Source organism: Diadema setosum, chromosome 5 (genome assembly GCF_964275005.1).
Source record: "Diadema setosum chromosome 5, eeDiaSeto1, whole genome shotgun sequence".
Lineage (NCBI taxonomy): Eukaryota > Metazoa > Echinodermata > Echinoidea > Diadematoida > Diadematidae > Diadema > Diadema setosum.
The window spans coordinates 31261415-31284369 of NC_092689.1; the positions used below are offsets into that span (position 1 = coordinate 31261415).

The window sequence follows — 22955 nt, forward strand, 5'->3', positions numbered from 1 at the left end:
TTGGGCCAATTTGCAGATTACAGTACTAATCAGTTGTACAAAGTTACATGTACAGTATACAGTGAACACAATGGTGGATCTTTTTTGGTTAATATGTCGTTTCCCAATTGACATCGTGATATTGTAGCATAATTCAACACATTTCTAGGGCATTTGCATACATTTTTGGGCAAAAAATTAACAGTTCTGCATGTCAGAAGTATTTTTCGCTGTAACATTTGGTTACCTTAAACTTAATAAAGACATGTTTGTATGAGTAGATCACAGCACAAGTATACAATTTTTTTTTTTTTTTTAAGTTTCCTATACTATGTATAAAATGTTGTATTTTGTAATTGTATGATTTTTAACTTCACGGACTCACAGAAGAACAGCCATTGGCTGAAGTGAGTGACCCGTGGTGAAATAAAATAAACTCAAACTCAAACTCAAACTCAAACTCAACAAATGCAGATAAGTTACATGTAGATAAGCTAACTTTATGCGTGGTTGTCTTGATATTCAGTACTGTATTAGTACCTCTATGACCATGCATGCTTAAAAGATATGCATGAGTGCATGACAGTGGGGAACACACACATGAGTATTCAGCCATAGATGTGGGTTAATTTTGAGCTCAGTTGATGGTATGATCTGGGATAGATAGGGTTTATGCAATGGGAAGAGAAACTTGGTGTAATTCAGATGTGAGTGCATGATGTTATCATGAAGATGTTCATGTCATACACTACATATGTATGTGTTCAGTCGTGCTGAACTGCAGAGAAGACATAAGGTATAGAATACAGATTTCAATGTGGAGGCTTTGACACATTTAGCGATAGGGGGGGGGGTTGGATGAGGAGCAAGCTTAATTTGCGATACTGTACGCGCCATATATTTAACAAGTATTTATCAAGACTGAGACAAATTGTGCAAGTAGTTCAATTCATGATTGTGGGGTACAAAGTACTGAATGTAGAAATATATGTTTGCAGATGGACCCTAATGTCAGTGTCAGAGTTGATATTTTTGTGTGTCTTCAAATTCATGGATACATGTAGCACCTGTCTTGGGAAATTCATGAAGATATATACCTTGCAGAATATTGAGCATATACAGTAGGTTAATTTTAGTGTGGTATGGTGTATATCATGTAATGCATCATATTCATACTTTACGTCATTAAAAAATGTCATTCTAGTGCTTACAGCTGCTTTAATAAATACTTGAAGTGCACCTTTAAAGTACCATCCTGACATGCGCCAAAATTTCTTCTGAATTTCCTGAAAACTGCAGGTGAATATCAATCTGCATTTTTAAACTTGAGTTTAGGGTCAAAATGCACTGTTTCCATGACAACAGAATTTCAACTATACTCTTGTTAAATGTGTCCATCACAAATTTGCACTGACCTTGCTATGTGTGTTTGTGTGTGTGTCTGTCTGTGTGTGTGTATACATATGTGTAGTACCTCGTGAGTACCTGGTGAATTTGACTACAGGTACTTCACAATTGTGGAAGTAGTTCACTGAAAAAGATTTGAAGAAAATATGCAGTAACCATGGCAACACGTCACATACAAACACAAAGAGTGTCTTGCATATTACTACACCTTTGGATCATTTCACGCCCTACATACTGAAGTTGAAATAAATAAACTAATAGTTCGTTCAGCAATGTTTTGGGTAGTTACCATGGCAACGCTTTCCCCGACAGACACACAAAAACATGTGTTGCATATCTACACCTCAATGTCATTATGTACACCAAATATGAGTTCAGTTGCTTCAAAATAGTGAAAGAAGTTCAAATCTTAAGATTTTCAAGAAAATATGCCGTTACCATGGCAATGCCTTGTCGGGTACAAACACAATTAAGTGTGTCTTGCATAATTGCACCTATAGATCATTATACATACCAAATTTGAAACGAATTGCTTAAATACTATGAAAGTAGTTCACAAGGTTTTTGGAAAATTGCGGTTACCATGGCAACGGTTTCTCTTACAAACACAAAAGACATGTCTTACACGTCTACACCTCAATGACATCATGTACACCAAATTTGAGTTCCATTGCCTTAAAACTCGAAATAGTTTCACCGCACATGATTTTCAAAGAAAAAATTGCCGTTACCATGGCAACGCCCAGTCAGGTACAAACACAAAGTGTGTCCTGCATAACTACACTTATAGATCATTATACATACCAAATTTGAAACAAATTGCTTAAATACTGTGAAAGTAGTTCACTCCACAACGTTTTGGGAAATTTGTGGTTACCATGGCAACGCTTTCTCCGACAAACACAAAAAACGTGTCTTGCACATCTACACCTCAATGTCATTATGTGCACCAAATTTGAGTTCAAGTGCCTCAAAATTGTGGAAGGAGTTCACTCCACAAGATTTTCAAGAAAATATGCCGTTACCATGGCAACGCCTTGTCGGGTACAAACACAAAGTGTTTCTTACATAACTACACCTAAAAATCATTATACACATAAAATTTGAAATGAATTACTCAAATACTGTGGCAGTAGTTTACTCCACAAGGTTTTTTGGGAAATTGTGGTTACCATGGCAACGCTTTCTCCGATAAAGACAAAAAAAACGTCGTGCACATTTTCACTTCGATGTCATCATGTAACCCAAGTTTCATGAAAATTGCTTCAAAACTGTAGATGGAGTTCGTGACGCAAGATTTGCAACGGACTGCCCGACCGACCACATGCTGATTCATATACTAGTATACTGAGTAACCCCTTATACACTTTGTGTAAGTTAAAAAAGAAAGTATCTTACACAATCAGACATTACATAAAAATGTCATTTATACGGAATATTTTCTTCTTTTTTCTTAAAAGAAATGATCAAGTTTGGAAATTTGTCCCCCAGCATCTATATAAGCAGCCGCAATTATGACATTTGTAATCTATTGCAAATCGATTGCAAAATTTGCAACTACCCCTGAATCTATTGCAAAGTTGCAATTGATTAGCAATTGATTGCAGAGATGCAATCGATTTGCAATCAATTGCATCTTTCTTGCAACAGAATTGATTGCAACTTGCAATTGATTGCAAATTTGCAATGGATTTCAGGATTTGCAATAGATTTTGGGGATTTGCAATCAATTGCAACTTTCTTGCAACGCCCCCTTAGAGTGAGTGTTGTGGAGCTCGATTCATCAGACGGCATTCAGCACCGGGCTCAACACTAAAACATAGCTACCGAAACAACGTCATAATAATTTTGAGGACCTACTAACAACAACTGATTTCAAGTTCGGTATTATTGATGGTGCCCGTGATAATAACACTAGCACCGAACTCGAAATCACCCAATGTCACTGAAATATTGATCGCTAAAGTGAGCTTCAGCATTTTTGTAAATTTTATCTAATAGATTCTTGCATTACACTTCTGCAACCACACCAGTCCACATTTAACAGCATGTAAGCCTATTGGCTTTCCAGAATTGAGTTATTTCTTGAGTTTCGTTCCTGATAAATACATCTTGCTCTCCTCTTTCCAGTTGCTATGGTTACAGCCCATATCTCTCTTTCAGCTTCTTCTCCAGAACCATGGACAGGAGGTTGCACATTTCAAAATGGAGCTGCTGTAATCTGTGGAAATTTATATACCCCCAAGGAAAAAAAAAGAAAAAGAAGGAGAAAATGATGATTATATAACTCACACTTTAGTGATAAGACTATAAACATACATTATCATAACCAGATATCATAAAGCACTTAGTCCACTTGTATTGGTTACATGAAGAGCAGTAGCAGCCCTTCAATCAGTGTTGTAATTAAAAAGTTGTTTATGGGTTGTGATTTTAAAGCTGTGATATTATAGGCCTACAGCAATTTGGGACCATTTTGACACATAATACTGACATGAACCACAATATGAAAAACAAAAAACAAAAAAACGCACACACCACAACGATCAAAGACTAAAATAATAAAACCAAGAAAAAAAAAATAGAACCGTACACCAACTGAAAAGTCAAACATGGAAGAATGGCATACAAAATCAGACGAAGAGAAGTTCCACAATCGAAACTGAGCTCTTGAAAGTAGCTATCAAGTTTTCCCTCGTAAACTAGATATCATAGACAGGTGATAGAGGAGCTTAAAGAATCCACTGCACAGGACTGAATACGGTGTTGGCACGTAAGTTCCTCAATGGAGTATGGCGGATTACCAAACAGCCATGAACTGCCGTGTAAATCATCCATGTGTGAAAGGAACTTTAGCGGCCACATAACAAATCATATTCAAATTCAATTCTTTTAAACGTTATATGAAGTGGTTCGAATCATGTTCCTTCGTCGCATCTTGGTTTTGTATTCTATGATTGTTATCAATTCGATTCAATTCAAATCAATTCAATTTTTCAAAAAGAACATAGACATTTCAGTTTTCACTTTCCTTAGTAACAGAGAATAAGGTTTCATAAACAAAGCGAAGTTGTTTGTTTGTTCATTTTCCATCTGAGAAGATGGCTGGATAGCCCATAATCAGCTATGGTATTCATGGGGTCCAGTTGGATGTGAGGCGGGACCACTTCACCGGGTTTAACACCCTGTTCTCAGTAAACTGAGAAGAGCAGAAAATAATTGTGGAACCTTGTACATTGTCATGAGAACTGAAGTGATAAAGATAAAATAACAATAGCAAACTTTGAAATATGGAGGTACCCACTAAAAAGGCAAAGCTTGTAGAATGTGAATATCTATAAATATAAGAATATGCATAAAGGATATTCATTTAAAAAAAGGCGCTGGAATCTGTTTTCTTTGCCCATCCGATTAAAGAGAAACTATCTATTTATGAATAATTTCCCCGTTTTTATTGAATGCATAAGGGGTTAGCTGATAATACGGAGTATTCAGGTGTGTGATACCTTCATGTGTTATGTTTACACACCTGAACATGGTGTTATCTTGGTGCTCGAGGGTGGTGATGTAGGCCTCGATCCAAGTCAGACTGGTCGCTAGGTCAACGGAGATGGCGTAATCATCGTGGCGCAGTGTCCTCTGAAATTCTTTGACCATGTCGTAGAAGTCTTTGTAGTGCCCTTGACTCTGCATAATTCGATAGGAAAACGGAGGAAAAATAGTGACAGAAATACTGTGACATTAATTCTTAAGGAGGCAGTTGCGACCTCCCATCAAGATGGGGTTTTCTTTTCCACTTCCTTCTTCGGCTTTACCCACACTGCAGAGTGACCAAGATGCATTTTTCTTACTTTCTTCATCATTTTAAAGGGATAATATATAGTATTGGTGGCGATGAGAATCGTGCTTTTAACCTTTTGTGAGATACCAAGAAACCACTTATGAAATGATACAGAACACATCATTCTAAGAGGAATTCTAAAATTATTAGATGAAAATCAGTTTTGAAATGGCCGAGACATCCAAAAACAAAGTATTGCTCTCGTTTGGATATCTCAACCATTTCAAAACCATTTTTATCAAAATAAACGTTGAATCCATCTTGGAATTACATCCTTTTTTCATATTTCATAAGAGGTTTCTCATTATCTCATCAAAATTGTTAAAAATCGGAATTTAGGGCTCAACCAAAACTCTACAATCCCTTGCAGTCAACCTGGGTCTAAGTCACTGTGAAGTCGGAAATGTATGACATGATGGTAATCGGGGTTTATTCATAAACAGATGGATTTATAGTGGTATTGAATGAATCAAAAACATAAGTCGCTGGAATTTCGATTCAGGGTATATTTAATTCTGTGTTTTTGTCTCTTCCATGCTATCACTGATGAGGACACTAAAACTCTTGAAGTCGATGTCTCGCAAACTTAACTTGAGAGATGAGGAAGTCGCCCAGCTTAATTGGCAAGTATCAACTTCCTCCCGAAAGTGGCGTTTTATGTTACAATGATACTCGGATGATAGCATTATAGCTAGTTTTATCTGGAACTATTTCCTGTTTACGGTGAGAAATAAAGGCACAAATTTCCTGTCACTTCCCATTGATGGCAATCTACATCTTTCATGGTGAATCTTTCCTTGATTTTTCTTTTCTTTATTCGATAATTTTCCTATCCGTTGATGGTCTCACCCGCTGCCTCGCTGCCATCGTGAAATTATTGCAAGGATGCTTTGAATTTTAGGAAAGATAATACGATGATATCAAATGATAATAATTTGAATTCAGTGCTCTGATTTCATGCAGCATGAACAGATGCACCGAACCATCGCGTGAGGTTCATTGGGTCCATTTTCTGTCTGGAAGACACCCCTTTGATACCCCCTTACATGCCTTATTTTCGCCATTGTGAAATACCGACATTTTTATTATTATTATCTATAGAGGATTCAGGGTCACAACGACGACGCTTTGAGTAAACGATAACGTTAACCCGACGTCAGAGCCATTTCCTTCAGCTCATTTATATTTTGTTTTGTTTTTTCGCACTTAGGCCTCCTTTGATTTGCGATACAAGGAAATTTTCTCTCCCAGCATGCACCTCCCTGGTGATGTGCTGATTGCAGTGCAGTTCGTCTTTATGCGTCAGCCACCTTCTTCTTTGCATAATATACGAGATGAAATTGTGTCATCTCTTCAACTAATAGAAATTTTCTGTGCATAATTCATTCCATGAAACTCTATTTTCTCATGATATATTATGCTACAGGATGAAGGAGTTGCAGAACTGACTGAAGAGGACCGGGGACACTTTAAAAGAAAAAAAAAAAATAATCAACTAATTAACTATCTAACTGACTGACTGACTAAACTAATGGCATACCTGTTTCTCCAGCATCTGCCTGACTTCTTCATGCTGCCGTCGTATCATGTACTCCTTCTTGCGCTGTATCGTCTGCGGAATCAATGACGAGTGGTTGAATAGAGGAGAGGGAAAAGCGAGATAATATTTGAAACATTGTCTTGATTCAAGCAAGGTTTTTTTTTTCTTTTCTTTTGTATTTCTATCAGCAAATATAGTTGTGTGTAAGTCATCATGTAACCTTTATGTCTCAGTAACTGTATCGCGCACAGCTTTTTTTTTCTCATATTTTAACACTCCTTGAAATCACGATTGCTATTACAGATTACCATAATAGAATGCAGCCACATGTCCCTTGTCATTTTATTTCCGTGCTTCGTCTTGCCTAATGTGACATCTAAATACATGTCATCGTGGTAGTCATGGCATTGTGCTATAAATAGATGTACATCCCACTGACGCCCTCAACTTGGAACAATGAAACCTAAATTTTAATCCTTCGAGTAAAGTGATTTTTTAGTTGAATTTACTTGGCAATGATGACATTTTAGGGGGTTGTACACATTTCATGCACATCAATCGGATGCCAGACTTGTGAATCTTCTCCCCTTCTTTGATCCAAGAGGTCGAGATGATGATATCACTCTTGTTTATGATGATTACTCTCTTCTTCTTCTTTTTTCATCCTTTTCGGTCAACATTTCAAAGTATGCATTAATGTTCTTAGTTATTCTTCTTTGTTGTCCATTTCATATTTGAATCTTTGAATCTTTGAATATCTTATCATATATTATACGATTTATATTGCTCTATGTATTTTTTTTTTTTTTTTGCAAACTGATCATAATAAAATAATGTGATGTTGTAATGTATTTTGTGTTGTATTCTTTGTTGGATGTCGGATGGAAAATAAAATGAAATTAAACTGAACTGAACTGAACTGATATCTCATATCTCGCCTTCTTGTCTTCTCGGATCCCAAGAAGGAGAGATGACGAGATCTCAAATCTCGTCTACTCGTCTTCTCCTACTGAAAAACTGGTTGAGAAGGGGAGGAATTATTTCGTCATCTCGCTTGTGCCTGAATATAAACGGGGCCTGTTTCATAAAGCTGTTCGTAAAGTTACGCACGATTTTACGCACGACTTAAATATGGCAAGCCAAGTGAGTTTCCTAATCATTGTTAATTTCACTAGCTGGAAGTTGAAATGTGTAGATGAAAACGATTATTTTTACATGTTGATACACTTTTTAGTTGAAAATGTGTTTTCGTCCCGAGGTAGATGACATATTGACAAACAGTCGTCCTTGGTGAAAACATAAGGGGAAAAAATAGGCACACATATTGGCACTTCATAATGTTCAGTCGTTCGTAAAGTCATGCTTAACTTTACGAACAGCTCTATGAAACAGGTCCCGGGTATACAAGCTTCCGTAGTTTATACCAGCTCTCGCTCAATCATCTGCTCCCGACGGTACGCCTCCGTGGCTTCGTGGATGTTCATGATGATCATGCCGATGAAGACGTTGGTGAAGATGAAGTGGCCGAGGATGATGAAGATGACCGTGTAGATGCGGGACCCTTCTCCCAGCTTGTCCAGCTCCATCTGCATGTCCGTCCAACCTTCCACCTGTACACAGTCATGAAGACGTTATGTCACAGGCCTCAATTCCGTCGTTACGTTATGATAATAACTCCTATCACCACTGTTTGCCCATTGATCCATGACATCGATTAGTAACCGTCAAAATATATTTTACTATACTTTTGAGTGCCCATTAACCAGTATGGTTATCTCTTCGCTGTCTCCCGCTTAATGAAATCATTAGATTATAGCGATTTTGCTTCACAAGCCTGGCATGCAGAGAATGTTGTGACTAAACATTTACCTGGTTATATAATTCGGCCTGGGAGCATTCGACAAACTGGTACGCACTCCTTGTTTACCTATAGGAGCATGCAGACATGTTCATCCTTCGGGTATCCTTAAATCACCATCCACTACAAGACTATTTGCAATACATTGTATGCTTAAAATATTCAGAGGTTGATCATCTTGCTGCTTGGGCACCATTTATAGCTGACTGTGACACATCAGATGGAAGAAAGACAAAAGGGATGAGACAATGGAAGGAGCGGGTAGGAAAAGCATGAAAATAAAATGCTAATTGAGAGACAGACAGAAAAACAGACTTATTTAAATCGACGCAAACAATGATAATTATTTCCCATACAGTATGTGCATTTTATAGGCACATTTTCCTGTAATAAGGTCCGTCCGTATAATGACAGGGTCTATTTTCTGCTGTGTTGGCATTGTTTTTTCTGCTTGTTATTCAATAATAACTTCGTTTTAATGGGCTCTTACTGGTTATGTCTCTTCTTGTTTTGTTCTTGGAACTTGTTCTGCACTTTCGCTGCACTTGGTTGGATCCGCTGCTTTTCAGTGTTATGCCATCGCGCCTCTCTCCCGCCCCTTATTATTTACCCCCTTCTGTGCCGGAAACTTAGGACAGTGTGTACAACACTGTACGCCAATCGGCACAGAAGGCACATAAAAGGTTAAGGCTGATACCGTTACGAAGGTGAAGAGCGTCATCATGGCTGCCTGCAGGTTGCCCCAGTTCTCCCTGTCCGAGTGCTCCTCCTTGTAGCCGAAGAAGTAGTAGCCCATAATGGCGAAGAGGAACATCAGGAGCAGGAGCAGGAGGATCACGTTGAAGACCGAGTTCCGGAAAGTGTCGATCAGGGCATTGACCAGGACCTCGAAAAATAATGACCAAGTTGACAACAACGGCGAGTAAAATAAAATATCAAGCGGAGGTAAATGACGTATGCTGTACTATTTTGATGAAAGCGAGCAAGTATCAGGGTTCAAATCAGAATAATTAGTGTTTTAGAACTGTTCATAATCTTACTCGCATTTTAAGTTTTGAGCAGAAACAGTCGTCCTCGCGAGAGACAACCAAGTAAAGATGTCATAACGTTGCACTAACGCCTACGTCAATGGGCGGTGCTTTTCTTGTCACTTGCTCCAGATTCACAAAGTATCGGGTGAAGTAATAATGAGTGAAACGCGTCAGAAGTGGATAGACAAAAATATACGACGTCAGTAAAAATGAAGGGACAAAACCCCGCAGCCTGATTCAGTCGCTCCCTTTCCTTCGTCGTTGCACAAACTTAAAGCTTTGTTTTACTCAAAATAGTGGAACTAAAGCATATCTATAGGATGTGTGTTTGATACAGATGACACGAGACTCGTAAAATCAATATCCACATCTGAGCTTGGCATCTGAGCTGACGAAAGTCAATAAACTTCAATGCCGTCCCTTTTTGGGAAACTGAACTTGGACAGACATCATGTAATTAATCAGTAATTAACTGACCAAATTTCCAAACATTTGCTTATCACAAACATCTGCTTTGTTGTTACTATTTCTCCATTATTACTTACTTGGAGTCCCTTGACAAAGGAAACAGTTCGCAACGTTCTGAGTGTGCGCAAAGCCCGGAGTGTTCGCAGGGCGTTCAAGTTCGGTCCATTCACAGTCTGCATCTGTCCTAGTAAAATCTTCAAAGATGCGAAATCAAATCAATCAGAAGAATGGATGTAACGTGTAAGAGAGAGAGAAAAAAAAATACTCAGTGATGATGTTGTCAAGCGATTACAACTGGCAGAACTTTCTTTGGTTCAACAGAAAAGGACCTTATCTGTGAATTTGAATTAAAGAATGTGTAATAGCAGGTTTCATAGTAATCAATGAAAACTGCGAAGCTCATTCATTTACTTCATTTATTTTCACTTAACAAAACGTGCATACATAAAAATGTAACAATGTATGACAAACATTACATGACAATGTGACAAAACATACAACAAGCAAACAAACAACCAGAGTTATGGATAAACGGGCCATTCAAATACACTCTACAATTACGAATGACGGCATATTATGCGTACGCATATTAAATTATGGCTTAAAGGTCCAGTTTACCTTTGGGAGCAGTGATTTCAAAAATATTCAAGATATTACATTTGATGCATATGTGTAGGTCTGTTGTATCATAAAACATCCTACCATATGAAATATTTGCCATAAAACCTAAAATATAAGGAGATATCAGGGTTTTTCTCAATAAACCGTAACTGTACACGGTTTAGTCTGGAAACAGTTTTATTATAACTATTGTTCACATTTTGTCTATTTAACAACACTTAACATCGATTATACGGATTCAAATTTCGACAGTGGCTGTTTCTATCCCTAACTCACATTTTAGAACTATTTTAAAGCACTAATGCTTTCATCTGCAAATGGTAAATTATGCCTTTAAGATGAACTGACGCGACACTATCGAAGATAATCGCAGCTGTACGATTTTTCCTCAACTTCGGGATATAATACAACGACATTTTAATTGAATTGGAATTCAGACAGAACATATACATGTACCTGGATGAAAGAAATCACGAGGACGGTGAAGTCGAACAGATTGTAGCTGCTGTAGAAGTACTTGACAGGTTCGGCGTAGATTTTGAGAATAAACTCGGTGGTGTAAATACCAAGGAAGAGACCGTCACAAGTTACAAATACAGTCCGGTACTGCACCTGTTCATTGGAATGACATGTAATAAATGATTAGAATGATTGACATGTAATAAATATCATGATTAGAATGATTTGCATGTAATAAATATCATAACTGCACCTAACGACGTCACGCATTTTCACAAGGAGTTCTTTAGAGTGTCGTCTACACTTAATATCAACATATCAACATCATTATCAACATAAATCAACATATGGCCATCACTCTATGTATGGGTATTTGACATACACAATAATTCCCCTCCATACCCCATAATGACAGCTAAAGAACTAATTAGACCTATAGCTTTATATTTGATATATTATTGCTCCTACATCACATTCACATTGCATTTAGACCTAGAAGCTATCATTGAACAATACCCCCTAAGATTAGGCCTATTGTCTTGGAAACAGGTATCATACCCTATCCAATTCTAAAACTTTACAAGAATTTTCCATGGCTTTGGAGAATCCGAAAATTCAAAGCAAATGCAAGAATTATCGGCCCTATCTTGTTTATTTGGGGCATAACATTATTGTTTTTCCCAAAGTTCGAATTTCAATGCCATTTACTACCCGTATTACCTTCAATTCATCTCCCGTTTCTATGGCCATCACCAGTGCGTTGAGAACAATGGTCACCATAATAATACCATTGAACCAGTTTGACTCGGTGAATCGCTGGATGAAACGGTGGAACTCGTAGTCGGGTCGGACGCACTTTTTAAGTTCTCCCTCGTCGTCGATGATGACATCGCTGTCCTGACGAGTGAGGCTTGGGAGGCTGTCTGACGACATCTTGACTAGTTCGACAAACAGCCTATTAAAAACTAAATCTAAAAGGTAGATGTATGAGATTCCTTCTGTTCTGATTGTTTGCAAGAGATGAATGCGCTTTCTCCATGCTAGCTAATAGGAACCGAAAAAATTATAGAGTTGCGTTGCTCACGCGCAAGGCATTTGTCATCGGACCTGAATGCGCGTAAACGAGTGCGCGCACCCTGCTTCTCACGCAGTCTTTCTGCAAAACATTACTTGACCAATCAAATTGCAGGTGCCAATCGTTATCTCCCGCAAAAACATTAGAGGAAAAGACTTCAGTAATTCTATCTTTTTTCTTCTTTTTTTTTTCCCCCTGTGGTGGACATGTCTTTTCTGCGGCTTGTTTGCACAAAAACAATCTGATTTTTCTTACCGAGTTCAAATTTCCCCAACTTCAGGCTTTTTGCAAAGTGATGAGCACACGAGTGTGACAGGAAATGTCTCTCTGCAACACGAAGCTGTTCGAACAATAGATTGAACAGCAGAGATGTATTGAATCGAAAAAAAGCACGAAGAGTATTTTTCATTAGCATGAAGTCTCGACAACACACGTTTGCAATAATACAATGTTATGAGAAACATCTATAAGAGTTTCTCTCCTCTGGAAGTATAGTGCTTTCAATTAAGTTTCCTTGGGGAATAGTGTAATACACTGCCCTTATCAATGGTAGAGCATACCCATCACAAGTACTTTTGCATTGTTTTCCTTTCTTTTTCTTTTTTATCAAGTTCACAGTACTTATAAAGGGACTTGCAGCTAGTATAGGGCCTATCTTGTTAGTTTGGTTTCATTCTGCATTTTCCTCTCTCCTCGCTGTTTATATCTGTACGCAGTAACAAGACATTGTGCAACTACATACAATATACACAAAGGTTTACAAAATATGAATTAGATTCAACCCACTAGTGACCATCGTCAATATTCTTCTCCTCTTCTGAGCTAACTTCTGTAGTCTGCCTCCTTCAGTGTTTATTAGAATTCTTCCAGATTGGACTGCAGACTGTTGCTTATATCACAAGTTAACAACACAATAGAGGCCCTAGGGAAGTATACAACAATGATATCGCATAGATCGGTGTAGGAACGGAAAAATAACCTGCAGGAGATCGCCGTTTTGGCCTGGTTCAGGGAGGTAGGATGGGATCCAAACATAAACAAAACGGATCTACTCTTTCATTCTTTCGGTCATTCATTCAAAGGGAAATATCGGGCCGAGCTGTGGGACTGTGAGTGAGGTTGTTAATACACTTTTTGCAGGGGCATACATACTGTGTCATTTTCATCTTCATTAATCCCCTTTAACACTGTCACCTGTCTAAAGGAAATTAAAAAAAAGAAAATGGTTTTATATATTATATATTTGTTCGTATGTCTGTTGTTGGTCACATTGGTTTTGGTTCGGTTGTCATTCTCGTTTGCTTTGTCCCCTGCCCCCCCCCCCCCCCCCCCCGACCTAGTGTGGGGTCTGCGTAATAGACTACAATACAGCTGTACTATACTAAAGCATCGCATGGAGCTGCCGGCCTTGCCAGGAACCAATCACACGTTATCATCAAAATCGAACAGAAATGGCGGGGACACAGCAGGCAACGAAAAACACGATCACTCTGAAAGGATCCAGTGATATTGTGGCTGAGTTCTTTTGTGAGTATACCAAAAAAAAGTTATTTTGAACTAATGGAAGTGACATTCTTTCTTATTTCACGACAAGACAATTTTGAATTGCCCTTGGAAAAAAAAACCGTCAAGAGTTGGACATAGTAGTCCCACGTGCTTATGATTGTGTAATTATGGAGAACACCGCAGCAGCTAGCAGACAGACTGGTGTGGTGAATCTCTCGAGTCTATCCCTAGGCCTATGCTACTATAAACACTGATAAACGTAGCGTTTACACTACACGAGCTGCTAGTAGTACTAGTATCTCGCAATGTGATGCAGTGCAGTGCCAGTGAGGAGTTTACATTACACTGTAGACAACTAACTAGACATTTATGTCTATGTACTTAAGTTAATGTACTTAAAGTCTGGCCACTTATTGCTTTATTTATGATTGACTGAGCTGCCTATTCATCATGCTAATCTAGTCATCACATATCATCTATATATACGTTATAGGTCTCTAGTAGTAGTAGTAGTAGTAGTAGTAAAATACCAATTGTTACCATATTTATTCCCTTCCATAATTTGTCAATAAATTCTTCATGTCATGGCTAGAATTAAAAAAAATAAAAAAGATTTCTCAAAGCCAATGTCAATGACATTGTGATGAATAGATTACGGTAGAAAAGTAAACTTGAGTTAGCATAGGTCTTACGTAAAGAGAGGTCTAGTAGACTTTCTACTTAGGGTAAGCCTACCACTACCAGTAAAGGCAGTATTCAGTCATTCACCGAAATTCGGTCACTTATCACTATATCACCAGCCAGCAAGTTCTACTGTCACAACACACGCTAATCACATTGATTCACATACTGGCGCACTCATTCACAACAGGAAAGTCCCTTAGTCCCCTCCAAAAATCCATCCAAAATCCCAAATTCCATCGTCAAAAGTGCAGAATCGGCGTGACTTTCCCAAAGTGCATGCGAATTAAGCCCAGTTTTAAGAGTATGGGTAGCGAAAAAGCTCTAAAAATTGAGAAATATGCCGTTCTCTTGTGGGATTTTTCGCTTATCACAAGCTCAGAGTAAAAGAAAAACAAAATGTCCATACGTGCTGATGCAGTGACTCAATGTACAAGGGTTGAATGCATGTGTCGACTCCCCAGTATTCGGTCACCAATATAATGGGCGCCGCAACGTCCCCGATGCAATTTTGCGCCAACAAGGTAGTGTGTGGCGCATTTTTCAGCTGCCTTGAACACACATTGACTTTGAACGTGCATATCGCGTGACCGAATTCTGATCGCGGCGACCGTATTCTTTGGGATTTTCAAGACCTGTGATATATTTTGGGATTTTGTGAAATTCTGTAGAATATTTAACAAAATGAAAATTAAGGTTAAAGAAATTTGATATATTTTACAGTGTACATTACTGTAGATATGATGTATGTATTTATGTAGTTTAAAAAATATTGCAGAAAAGCTTAAATGATCGAATACTGGGGATTTTACCCTACATGTAGACGATACTTTACAATTTCAGTCCGGGAAACCCACTCATGAGGGGCGCTCCTGCTCATACTCATAGTCATAAGGTACTCTCCCCCTGCCAAATGAGCACTTTTGTAATCGTCATGAGGCCCTTGGCCCAAGATGCTCGTGAGGTCCCCTGTTCACTTATCATCAATCTCACTTCTGACATATTTCATATATATATATGTATTGTCGCAAATTCACACAATGATTTTTTGATACACACAAGTGTCCACTTTCCATGATGAAAAGAAGAAATAATTCTGGCAGCGCTTTTTGACAAAAATCGAGTTTTAGTCAACCAATGTGCAGTGACCCACCAAAGCGCAGCCGGGTGCCAGCAAGTTTGCTTAATGCAGGGCTGCCACACCTTGACCTATCGGCCTGATCCGACTTGAAATTTTCCGTGCTTTTTTTCATATTTTCCCTATCATTTTGGACAGCTTCGTAGCAGCTAAGAAGCCAAAGCAAGGAGTGCAGACTCACACAAAAGTTCAAATGTTCAGGTACGCCCTGTACAAATGTTCTGTGCGCGCGTGGAGCGAAGTCTGCCATCGCTAGGTAGGGCGTTCATGTAGCGACTGCAGACATACATAGTTCGCCCTATGTAGGCAGTGAGTATTATAACTCCTCCGATAGTACCTAGGAATCTCTCTCCCTTGCCTTTTTCTACCATATTTGGTAGCCAATCCAATCACAACAGCACACAGTCTCCAACATGATGGGACTCCCTCCTATGAAGACAATAGCATTCCAACTTAGATGAGATGTACTTTTAAATCTATTTCTCTGTTTTGAATTACACTTTGATGACATTCAGATTTCGGCATCAACAATCTCCTGTACCAGAGAGGTATCTATCCTGCAGAGACCTTCTCCCGATGTGAGAAGTACAAGCTGCCACTACTAACAACAACTGATGAGGCTTTGAAGACCTATCTCAACACTGTCATGGAACAGCTTAAAGGTGAGTAGGGCTTTACAAGGAACATACTGGAGGTGCACTGCTTGCCAGGTGATCTTGGTCAAGTAACAGTTTGAAAATCTGCTCGTTGAAATAAGGAAAATAAGCTGGCTCAACCTGGTTATTGAGTACTGTGAGCATGAAAAAAAAATAACTTGAAACATATTTAGCTGTTGGACATCTTACCAATATCACCAGGTTTATGTTTTTGCAAATATTATCATAGAATGCATAATTTATTTTCCACTCACTCACAAACAAATGACAGATGCTATTTCTCTCTCATATTCCGTGTCAAATGCTTTGACAGATACTTAAAGTATTATCATCACCTTGCCTGAGCCAAATGGCTCACGTGAGCTGTGGCAATTGTTGGCCGTATGACATATTGTGGTGTGGTTCAGTGTGCATTGTGCGTCATGCATCGCTTAGTGTGCGTCTTCCCCTGCTGGATCCTTTCCAAACTTGGCGAGAATCATCGGTGGATTGAGGGGATCAAACCTTCTACAAATGATTTTGATGCCCTATGGGGGGGGGGGGGGGGGGGCTAGGATGGGACCCAAATACCCAAAATTAGGAGGATGTTGCCCAGAGAGCCCAAAGAGCTCAGGTGTTGTATATATATAAAATAGGTGGTACTCTGTGATAAGCAGTCCCGAGCAAAACAATCCAGGACACAATTTTGTTTTTCTATTATGTGATACACATGGCCATGGAGTCGAGCCATATTAAATAAAGCATTTATCCATTTTGATCAATGATTAGTGACATTCCTGATGTTACTCTGTTTACTGTCATTGTTTCTATCAGGAATGCATGCTCCCTTCCTTGTTTCTCAATTTTGCGGCCCCTTTCACATCTTATCCACATAGCAGGATAGCGAGCTAAAAATTGTTGATCACTACGAATCCTTTTTCTGTGATTTTTGTTTGCCACATCCCCATAGACTGGCTGAACCAGCAAATCGTCCAGAAAGTCGTGGTCACCGTGTCCAGTGAAGAAACGGATGAGGTCATGGAGAGGTGGCAGTTTGACATTGAGTGCGACAAGACGGTCAACCATGAAAGGTGAAGTGTCCGAGGGTGCTGAAACCCCAAACTTTTGACCCATTTTCTTGTCCATTTATGTTCTCTAAGACAGTGCTTTTATCCCAGTACAATGCATATAAATCACATTTGGCAGTGAGGTGAAGGCTTGCAGTTGCATCTCAAACCATAGACAATTGCTGTATGCTCCACCTTTGTGTATTCATTTGCCTGTGTAAGCTCACGAACACAGGTTTCTTCTACAGGATTTGAAGCCAGTGAAGACCTGATTCAATCTTTCATTGTTGAGCTGTGGCAACTCTCGTTTTAGTAGCTCTCTTCCATTTGACATTAGTGGTTACCTTGATGGTTTTACTCTGCATGAAAAGTAGTCATATATTGATATAAGACACAATACATCATCATTCCCATAAAAGTGGATGACAATTTCTGTGTCTTCTTTTTTTTCTCTCCCCCTTTTGTTTTTTGTTTTTTCAAAATATGTGTGACAATGTGAATATGACAGTTGTCAGCTGCTCATTCTGACTGCAGGTAGAGACAGCAACATTTTATCAATACAAATTTGGAAATTCATGTTTCCGAGGCAGTACTTGTGAACATCTGTAAGTTAGTTGCTTTTGATATCATGGCCAAGTGGAGAATGCTCTGAAAAGTACATGTAGCCCACAAAAGTCCCAATCTTGATGAGACACACTATCATGAAAATCAGTCACTTGAGCTTTAAAAATGTTTTTCCCCAGAGTGATTGTTTTCTTTATATATTTATGAAGTCACCTGTAATGTTGGTACATTGTAAGTATTCAGTGAGATGGTATTTAAAAACACACAAAAGCTCAGCATTTTTTCCCCAGATATTTTGAACAATTGATATGAAGGTGCATTTTAATCATGTATCAAGTTACAATGCAAAGTTAAGATTGCTGAGTGGCTTTTAAATGAAGATATATTATGAAAAGGTATTCTATATCATTTCTTTGCAAGCAAACCCAAAGAGAAATCACATGCAGAGATCTACAAGGGTATACAGGCAGTCATCAAGCAAATCACAGCATCAGTCACATTTCTTCCCCTCCTAGAAACAGCATGTAAGTCAAGATGACATTGTGTCTGTATCAACTGCAGCATATGAAGTTGCAACATTCTGTTCTGGGAACATGGGACCACAGCTGTTGCATCAAATTACAGAGAAGGTTTTGTTGTGCTTGATGTCATTGTGCCACAGATTTTGTGAACTCATTGAGAAAGATGTTCTGGGCCCCGTTTCATGATAGTTGTCAGACCTGACAAGTTGTCAGTCTCTGACACTTTCAGTAAAATCCTTGGGTTTGATTGGCTGAGAAGCTCAGGTCAGGCGACTGTTGCTATTGTGATTGTCAGAGACTGACAACTTATAGGAGCTGACAACTTTCATGAGACAGTGCCCAGATCATTCTCATTCTAGAGCTCATGAAACATTTCTGTATATTAGAAGGGTAAGTCCAAAGAGATTTTATATGCACAAGAGTGCACACTGGCCATAACACATGCACACAAATGGGGCATCAAAAATTAAAGAGGGAGTGCATGCACTGATCAGGTAATTGATGGCAGTCTAGTTTCAAGTCATATCTTATAGTTTATACGTGGAGTGATTCCCCCCCCCCCCCCCCCCCCCCCCCCCCCCCCCCCCCGCAGCTGTGTTTATTTTCATAAATGCAAGTATGTTTTGTTGTTGGGGCACAAATAAACAATGGAAACTTGAGCATGGACTGCAAAATTATTTGAGCATTATGACCTTTAAGCATTGGGATTATTTGAACATTGAGATGCAACTAGAAGGGCCTGTGGATGACTGTGTTGAAGAATAGGAGTCAAGTGCATTTCAACAGTGTGCTGCCATCTACTGTTCAATAACGGTACAGGATCCAGGCAAGACTGGCACCCACAGCTAACACGGCCTGCCTTACACGGCTGCGTCCGTTCAAGGGCTACGCCCTCTTGTGCCTATTCTATCTCTTTGCGTTAATCAAATTGATGCCAATAAGAGATTCAGGAAATCTGATCAGGTGATAGTTGACCGGTTGTAATATTCCTCCAATGGCAAAACATTCATGCAGCAATCTCCATTGGTTGAATTTATTGTGTAAACAAATAGTTAAAGGTGACTTCCAGATGATTTTTTGACTTTTGCATGTGAACACTTATAAATTGGTTATACTGGGCACAGAGTTTTAAAGTGTAAAGTGATCAGGATGAGGAATAAGAATGATTTCAAAATTCATAGCAATTGACAATGAACACGGAGGGTGACATGACAGCTTCACCATAAGAATGCATGAGTGAGGGCCAGCTCAAGGAAGCAGAACAAACTGGAATGTGTGAGCCTCCTATGTTATCTTTCTTGTTCAGTGTATTATGTTTTAGATTTTTCATAGTATTGGTTTATCTGCTCACAGATCAGAATAAATTCAACAAATTTGTACGTGGCACTGTCAATTTATGGACTATTTGATGTAAAGTTATAAAAATTGTCTGAAATGCCACTTAAATTACATCGAATGATAGAACACTGATTATTTCCTTGTGATTAATAAAATGAATTTAATTATTCAATACAGTGTGAAAACCAGAGCATTTAACTTTTTCTTCTTCTTTTTTTTTTAAAATCAGGTGTCACACTTCCTGCTCTCGGGGTGGCTGATGGTGTAATATAAATTATATTTTGGAGTACATTGAATATAAGTTTATTCTGTGTGAGGTGTTGGTCGTAAGATACAAAGCAGCAAAATCCAGGAAAATTCTTCAGGGGATGAAGTAGGTGAGATGTCAGCAAGATATGTTTAGCATTAAACTGAATGCCATATACTGTAACTGGAAGGTAACATTTGCAAGATCATCCATTTCTTTGACTATCAAGCAAGTATTTGAGATGGTTGCTAGTGTAACAGCTGTTCTACTAGCTTTGTATAATCTTGTTTTGTGCCTCTGTTCACCAGGCAAGTTCAACCTGTTGATCTACACGGACAAGGACCTGGCAACCCCCGAAAAGTGGGAAGAATCCGGACCCGCTCTCATTGCCAATTCAGAGGAGGTGAGACTGCGCTCCTTCACAACATCGATACACAAAGTGGACACCATGGTCTCTTACAAGATAATGGATGGTATGTAGGAGTCATCCAACCGTTGAGGAGAAAAACTTCACATTCCGTTATGATGCTCCGTTCGACAAGAGTGACAGCATTGTTCAACTGAACAAGAGAGCTACTGTGAACGTCAGCTGTGCCCTGAGCACATCCTTTATTAAGGGCATTTTTGGCACATTGCCTCGCTTGGAGGAGAGTCGCGTTCTACAAGCCTTCCAGTGTCGCACGTGTGTGCTGCAATGGTCAGCCTGGTCATCTGCAGTCTGGACAAGTGCTTTGTCCGTCCACTGGTGATGGATAGTTGAAATGAAGCACTACCAAGTATGCATGATCTGACACCTCCCTTTTCTTTATGTTATAAAGCTTGTTTTACATGTTTTACTTTGAGTTGAAGGTTTCTATGCATGTGGCTCATGTTTTTGCATGAGGTAAAAGCATTTAATCAGTCTTGACCCTATAAAGCCTGTACTGGTTATATAAACAGCACACTTTTTTCAGATGATTTAGTGTGTCTTGGGATGGATTCAATCAAGATTACAGGTATTGTGCCATGCAGGGGTGCATATATTTCTCTTTCTTCCTACAGAACATGCATCCTAATCTGTACGAGCAGTACTTGACCCGGGAGTGTGTATGAGGTTCTTCTTCCCCCTCCCCATGTGGTTTAACCCTAAAATGGCCGGGGGGGGGGGGGGGGGGGGGGGGGGGGGGGGTGCATCGACCCCCTTGACATTTTCCATGGCCATTCCGCCACCCAAATTTTGTATACTGTGCCACTCGCTGACTTTTTACTTTCAAGTCTCGCACATATTATGATACCATTTTTGCAAAAAATTGGGCATACCATTGTGATGCTGCACAACCTTTAATACACATGCTCGTCAGACCGAAAATTGCTCAAAAATGTGATTTTGTTTACAAAGTCAATGCAAAAGGAGTTTTCTCATCTTATTCAAAAAGATATGATTATTTTCACTTTCATTGGCTGAAATCAATTCATTTTAGCATGATTATGCTTGAAAAAGTTATGTGATAAATTTTGTGAAAAGAAAGAGAAGGTCGAAGAACAGAGAAAAGAAATTCATACAGCAAAAATATGTGAACAGTTAATTTTCACACCCGATTTTTTTTCAAGTGCATTGTTAGGAATGCTGTGAAGAATATTTACACCAAAAATTAGGATTCTTGGAGCTTTATTTTCTGATTTAGAACAGAATGTATAATTTCAAGCATATAGTAGAATGATTTATCAATATAAAATCTAAAAATGATTACGCCACAGGTAACGTACACATGTATGTACCAATTTTCATGGCGATTGCAATATTGACGGCCAATATCTCGGGGGGGGGGGGCATTGATTTCAACACTGAATAATCAATGTTTAGATAATGTACATTGGTGACAGGTGAAAGGTAACTTGTCAATCAGTTGCAATGTATGACAATTATTTTGATTTTTTCACTATCACTGTCAATACACAGAACATGTCAGAGATAATGACCCTGATTACCAGAGTGTCAGTATCTTTATATATTGACAGTAATTGGCTTGCAGTAATGATTGTATTGATAAAAATGCAGTAATTTGATTTTTATGAGGATTGGGAAGTTAGAAAAAAAAGTCTTGCTTTCACTCAGCCTTAGGCTGAATTTTGTAACCTGTGAAAAACTATTCCTCAGGCAATTGCCATATTTGAAGGGTTACACTGTACAATGTATGACCACAGTAAAGAGGTTGCGTTGGGAATTGTAGCCAGCTGTTACAAGTTGTCATGTGGCTTTATTTGAGGAAAGCGTTGGTATTGAGATAAATGTAGCAAATATCAAACTACAACTTGAATTTCTTTCAAGCACGTCACTCGGGAGACTGATGGGGCTTGTGTTCAAAGGCTATGGGGATGGCACAATCTTGTTGGAAAAGCCTTAAAGTAATGGTATAGTTTTGTTTGAAATCTGGCTTTAGGTTTCTGATTCTTTTTGGTGAGATAATGAGAATGCTATTATTAAATGTGAAAGAGCATGTAATTCCAAGAGGAATTCAATGTTTATTTGATGAAAATTGGTTTTGAAATGGCTGAGATATCCAAAACAAAGCACTCCTAAAAGAAGGTTGGACCCACCTTTTACTAGGATTGCTCTGTTTTACTTTGATCTTGGACATTTCAGACATTTTACAACAGATTTTCATCAAACAAACTTTAAATATCTCCTTAGAATTGTATGTTCTGTAACATTCTATAGGTGGTTTCTTAGTATGTCGCAAAAAGCTTATAGCTAAATTCTCGTCTCCACCAATACTATACCATCCCTTTAACCCTTTATAGATGTAGGGGACTTTGGACAGTGTGTCCAGCGCTATACAATGTATAGTTTTCTGTGCCAATCGGCACTAAAAGTGCACAAAAGAGTTCTGATAATTTAGATATTGTGGTACCGGTTGGGAGCTGCAGTATGAATTTCTGTGAGTAGAACTTTTGAATCAGGATTACTCTCTATTCAATAGTATTGTGGTGACCCTGCAA

The 22955-nt window shown here is 38.7% G+C and overlaps 2 protein-coding genes across 2 annotated transcripts; one reads left to right on the plus strand and one right to left on the minus strand.

Annotated features, from left to right (window-relative positions):
* Positions 1-2874: 2874 nt before the first annotated feature.
* On the minus strand, positions 2875-12188 carry LOC140229286 (cation channel sperm-associated protein 3-like). The gene is made up of 8 exons (XM_072309561.1): positions 11925-12188; positions 11202-11357; positions 10202-10318; positions 9323-9511; positions 8192-8377; positions 6768-6839; positions 4916-5073; positions 2875-3607 (listed from the first exon to the last, which is right to left on the minus strand). The coding sequence occupies exons 1-8, from the start codon at positions 12135-12137 to the stop codon at positions 3526-3528; spliced, it is 1173 nt and encodes a 390-aa protein (XP_072165662.1). The 5' UTR covers positions 12138-12188; the 3' UTR covers positions 2875-3525.
* A 1532-nt stretch (positions 12189-13720) lies between these two features.
* Positions 13721-21081, plus strand: LOC140229287 (mitotic spindle assembly checkpoint protein MAD2A-like). Its single transcript, XM_072309562.1, has 5 exons — positions 13721-13806; positions 16120-16266; positions 17210-17330; positions 18291-18394; positions 20285-21081. The coding sequence occupies exons 1-5, from the start codon at positions 13731-13733 to the stop codon at positions 20455-20457; spliced, it is 621 nt and encodes a 206-aa protein (XP_072165663.1). The 5' UTR covers positions 13721-13730; the 3' UTR covers positions 20458-21081.
* The last annotated feature ends 1874 nt before the right edge of the window (positions 21082-22955 follow it).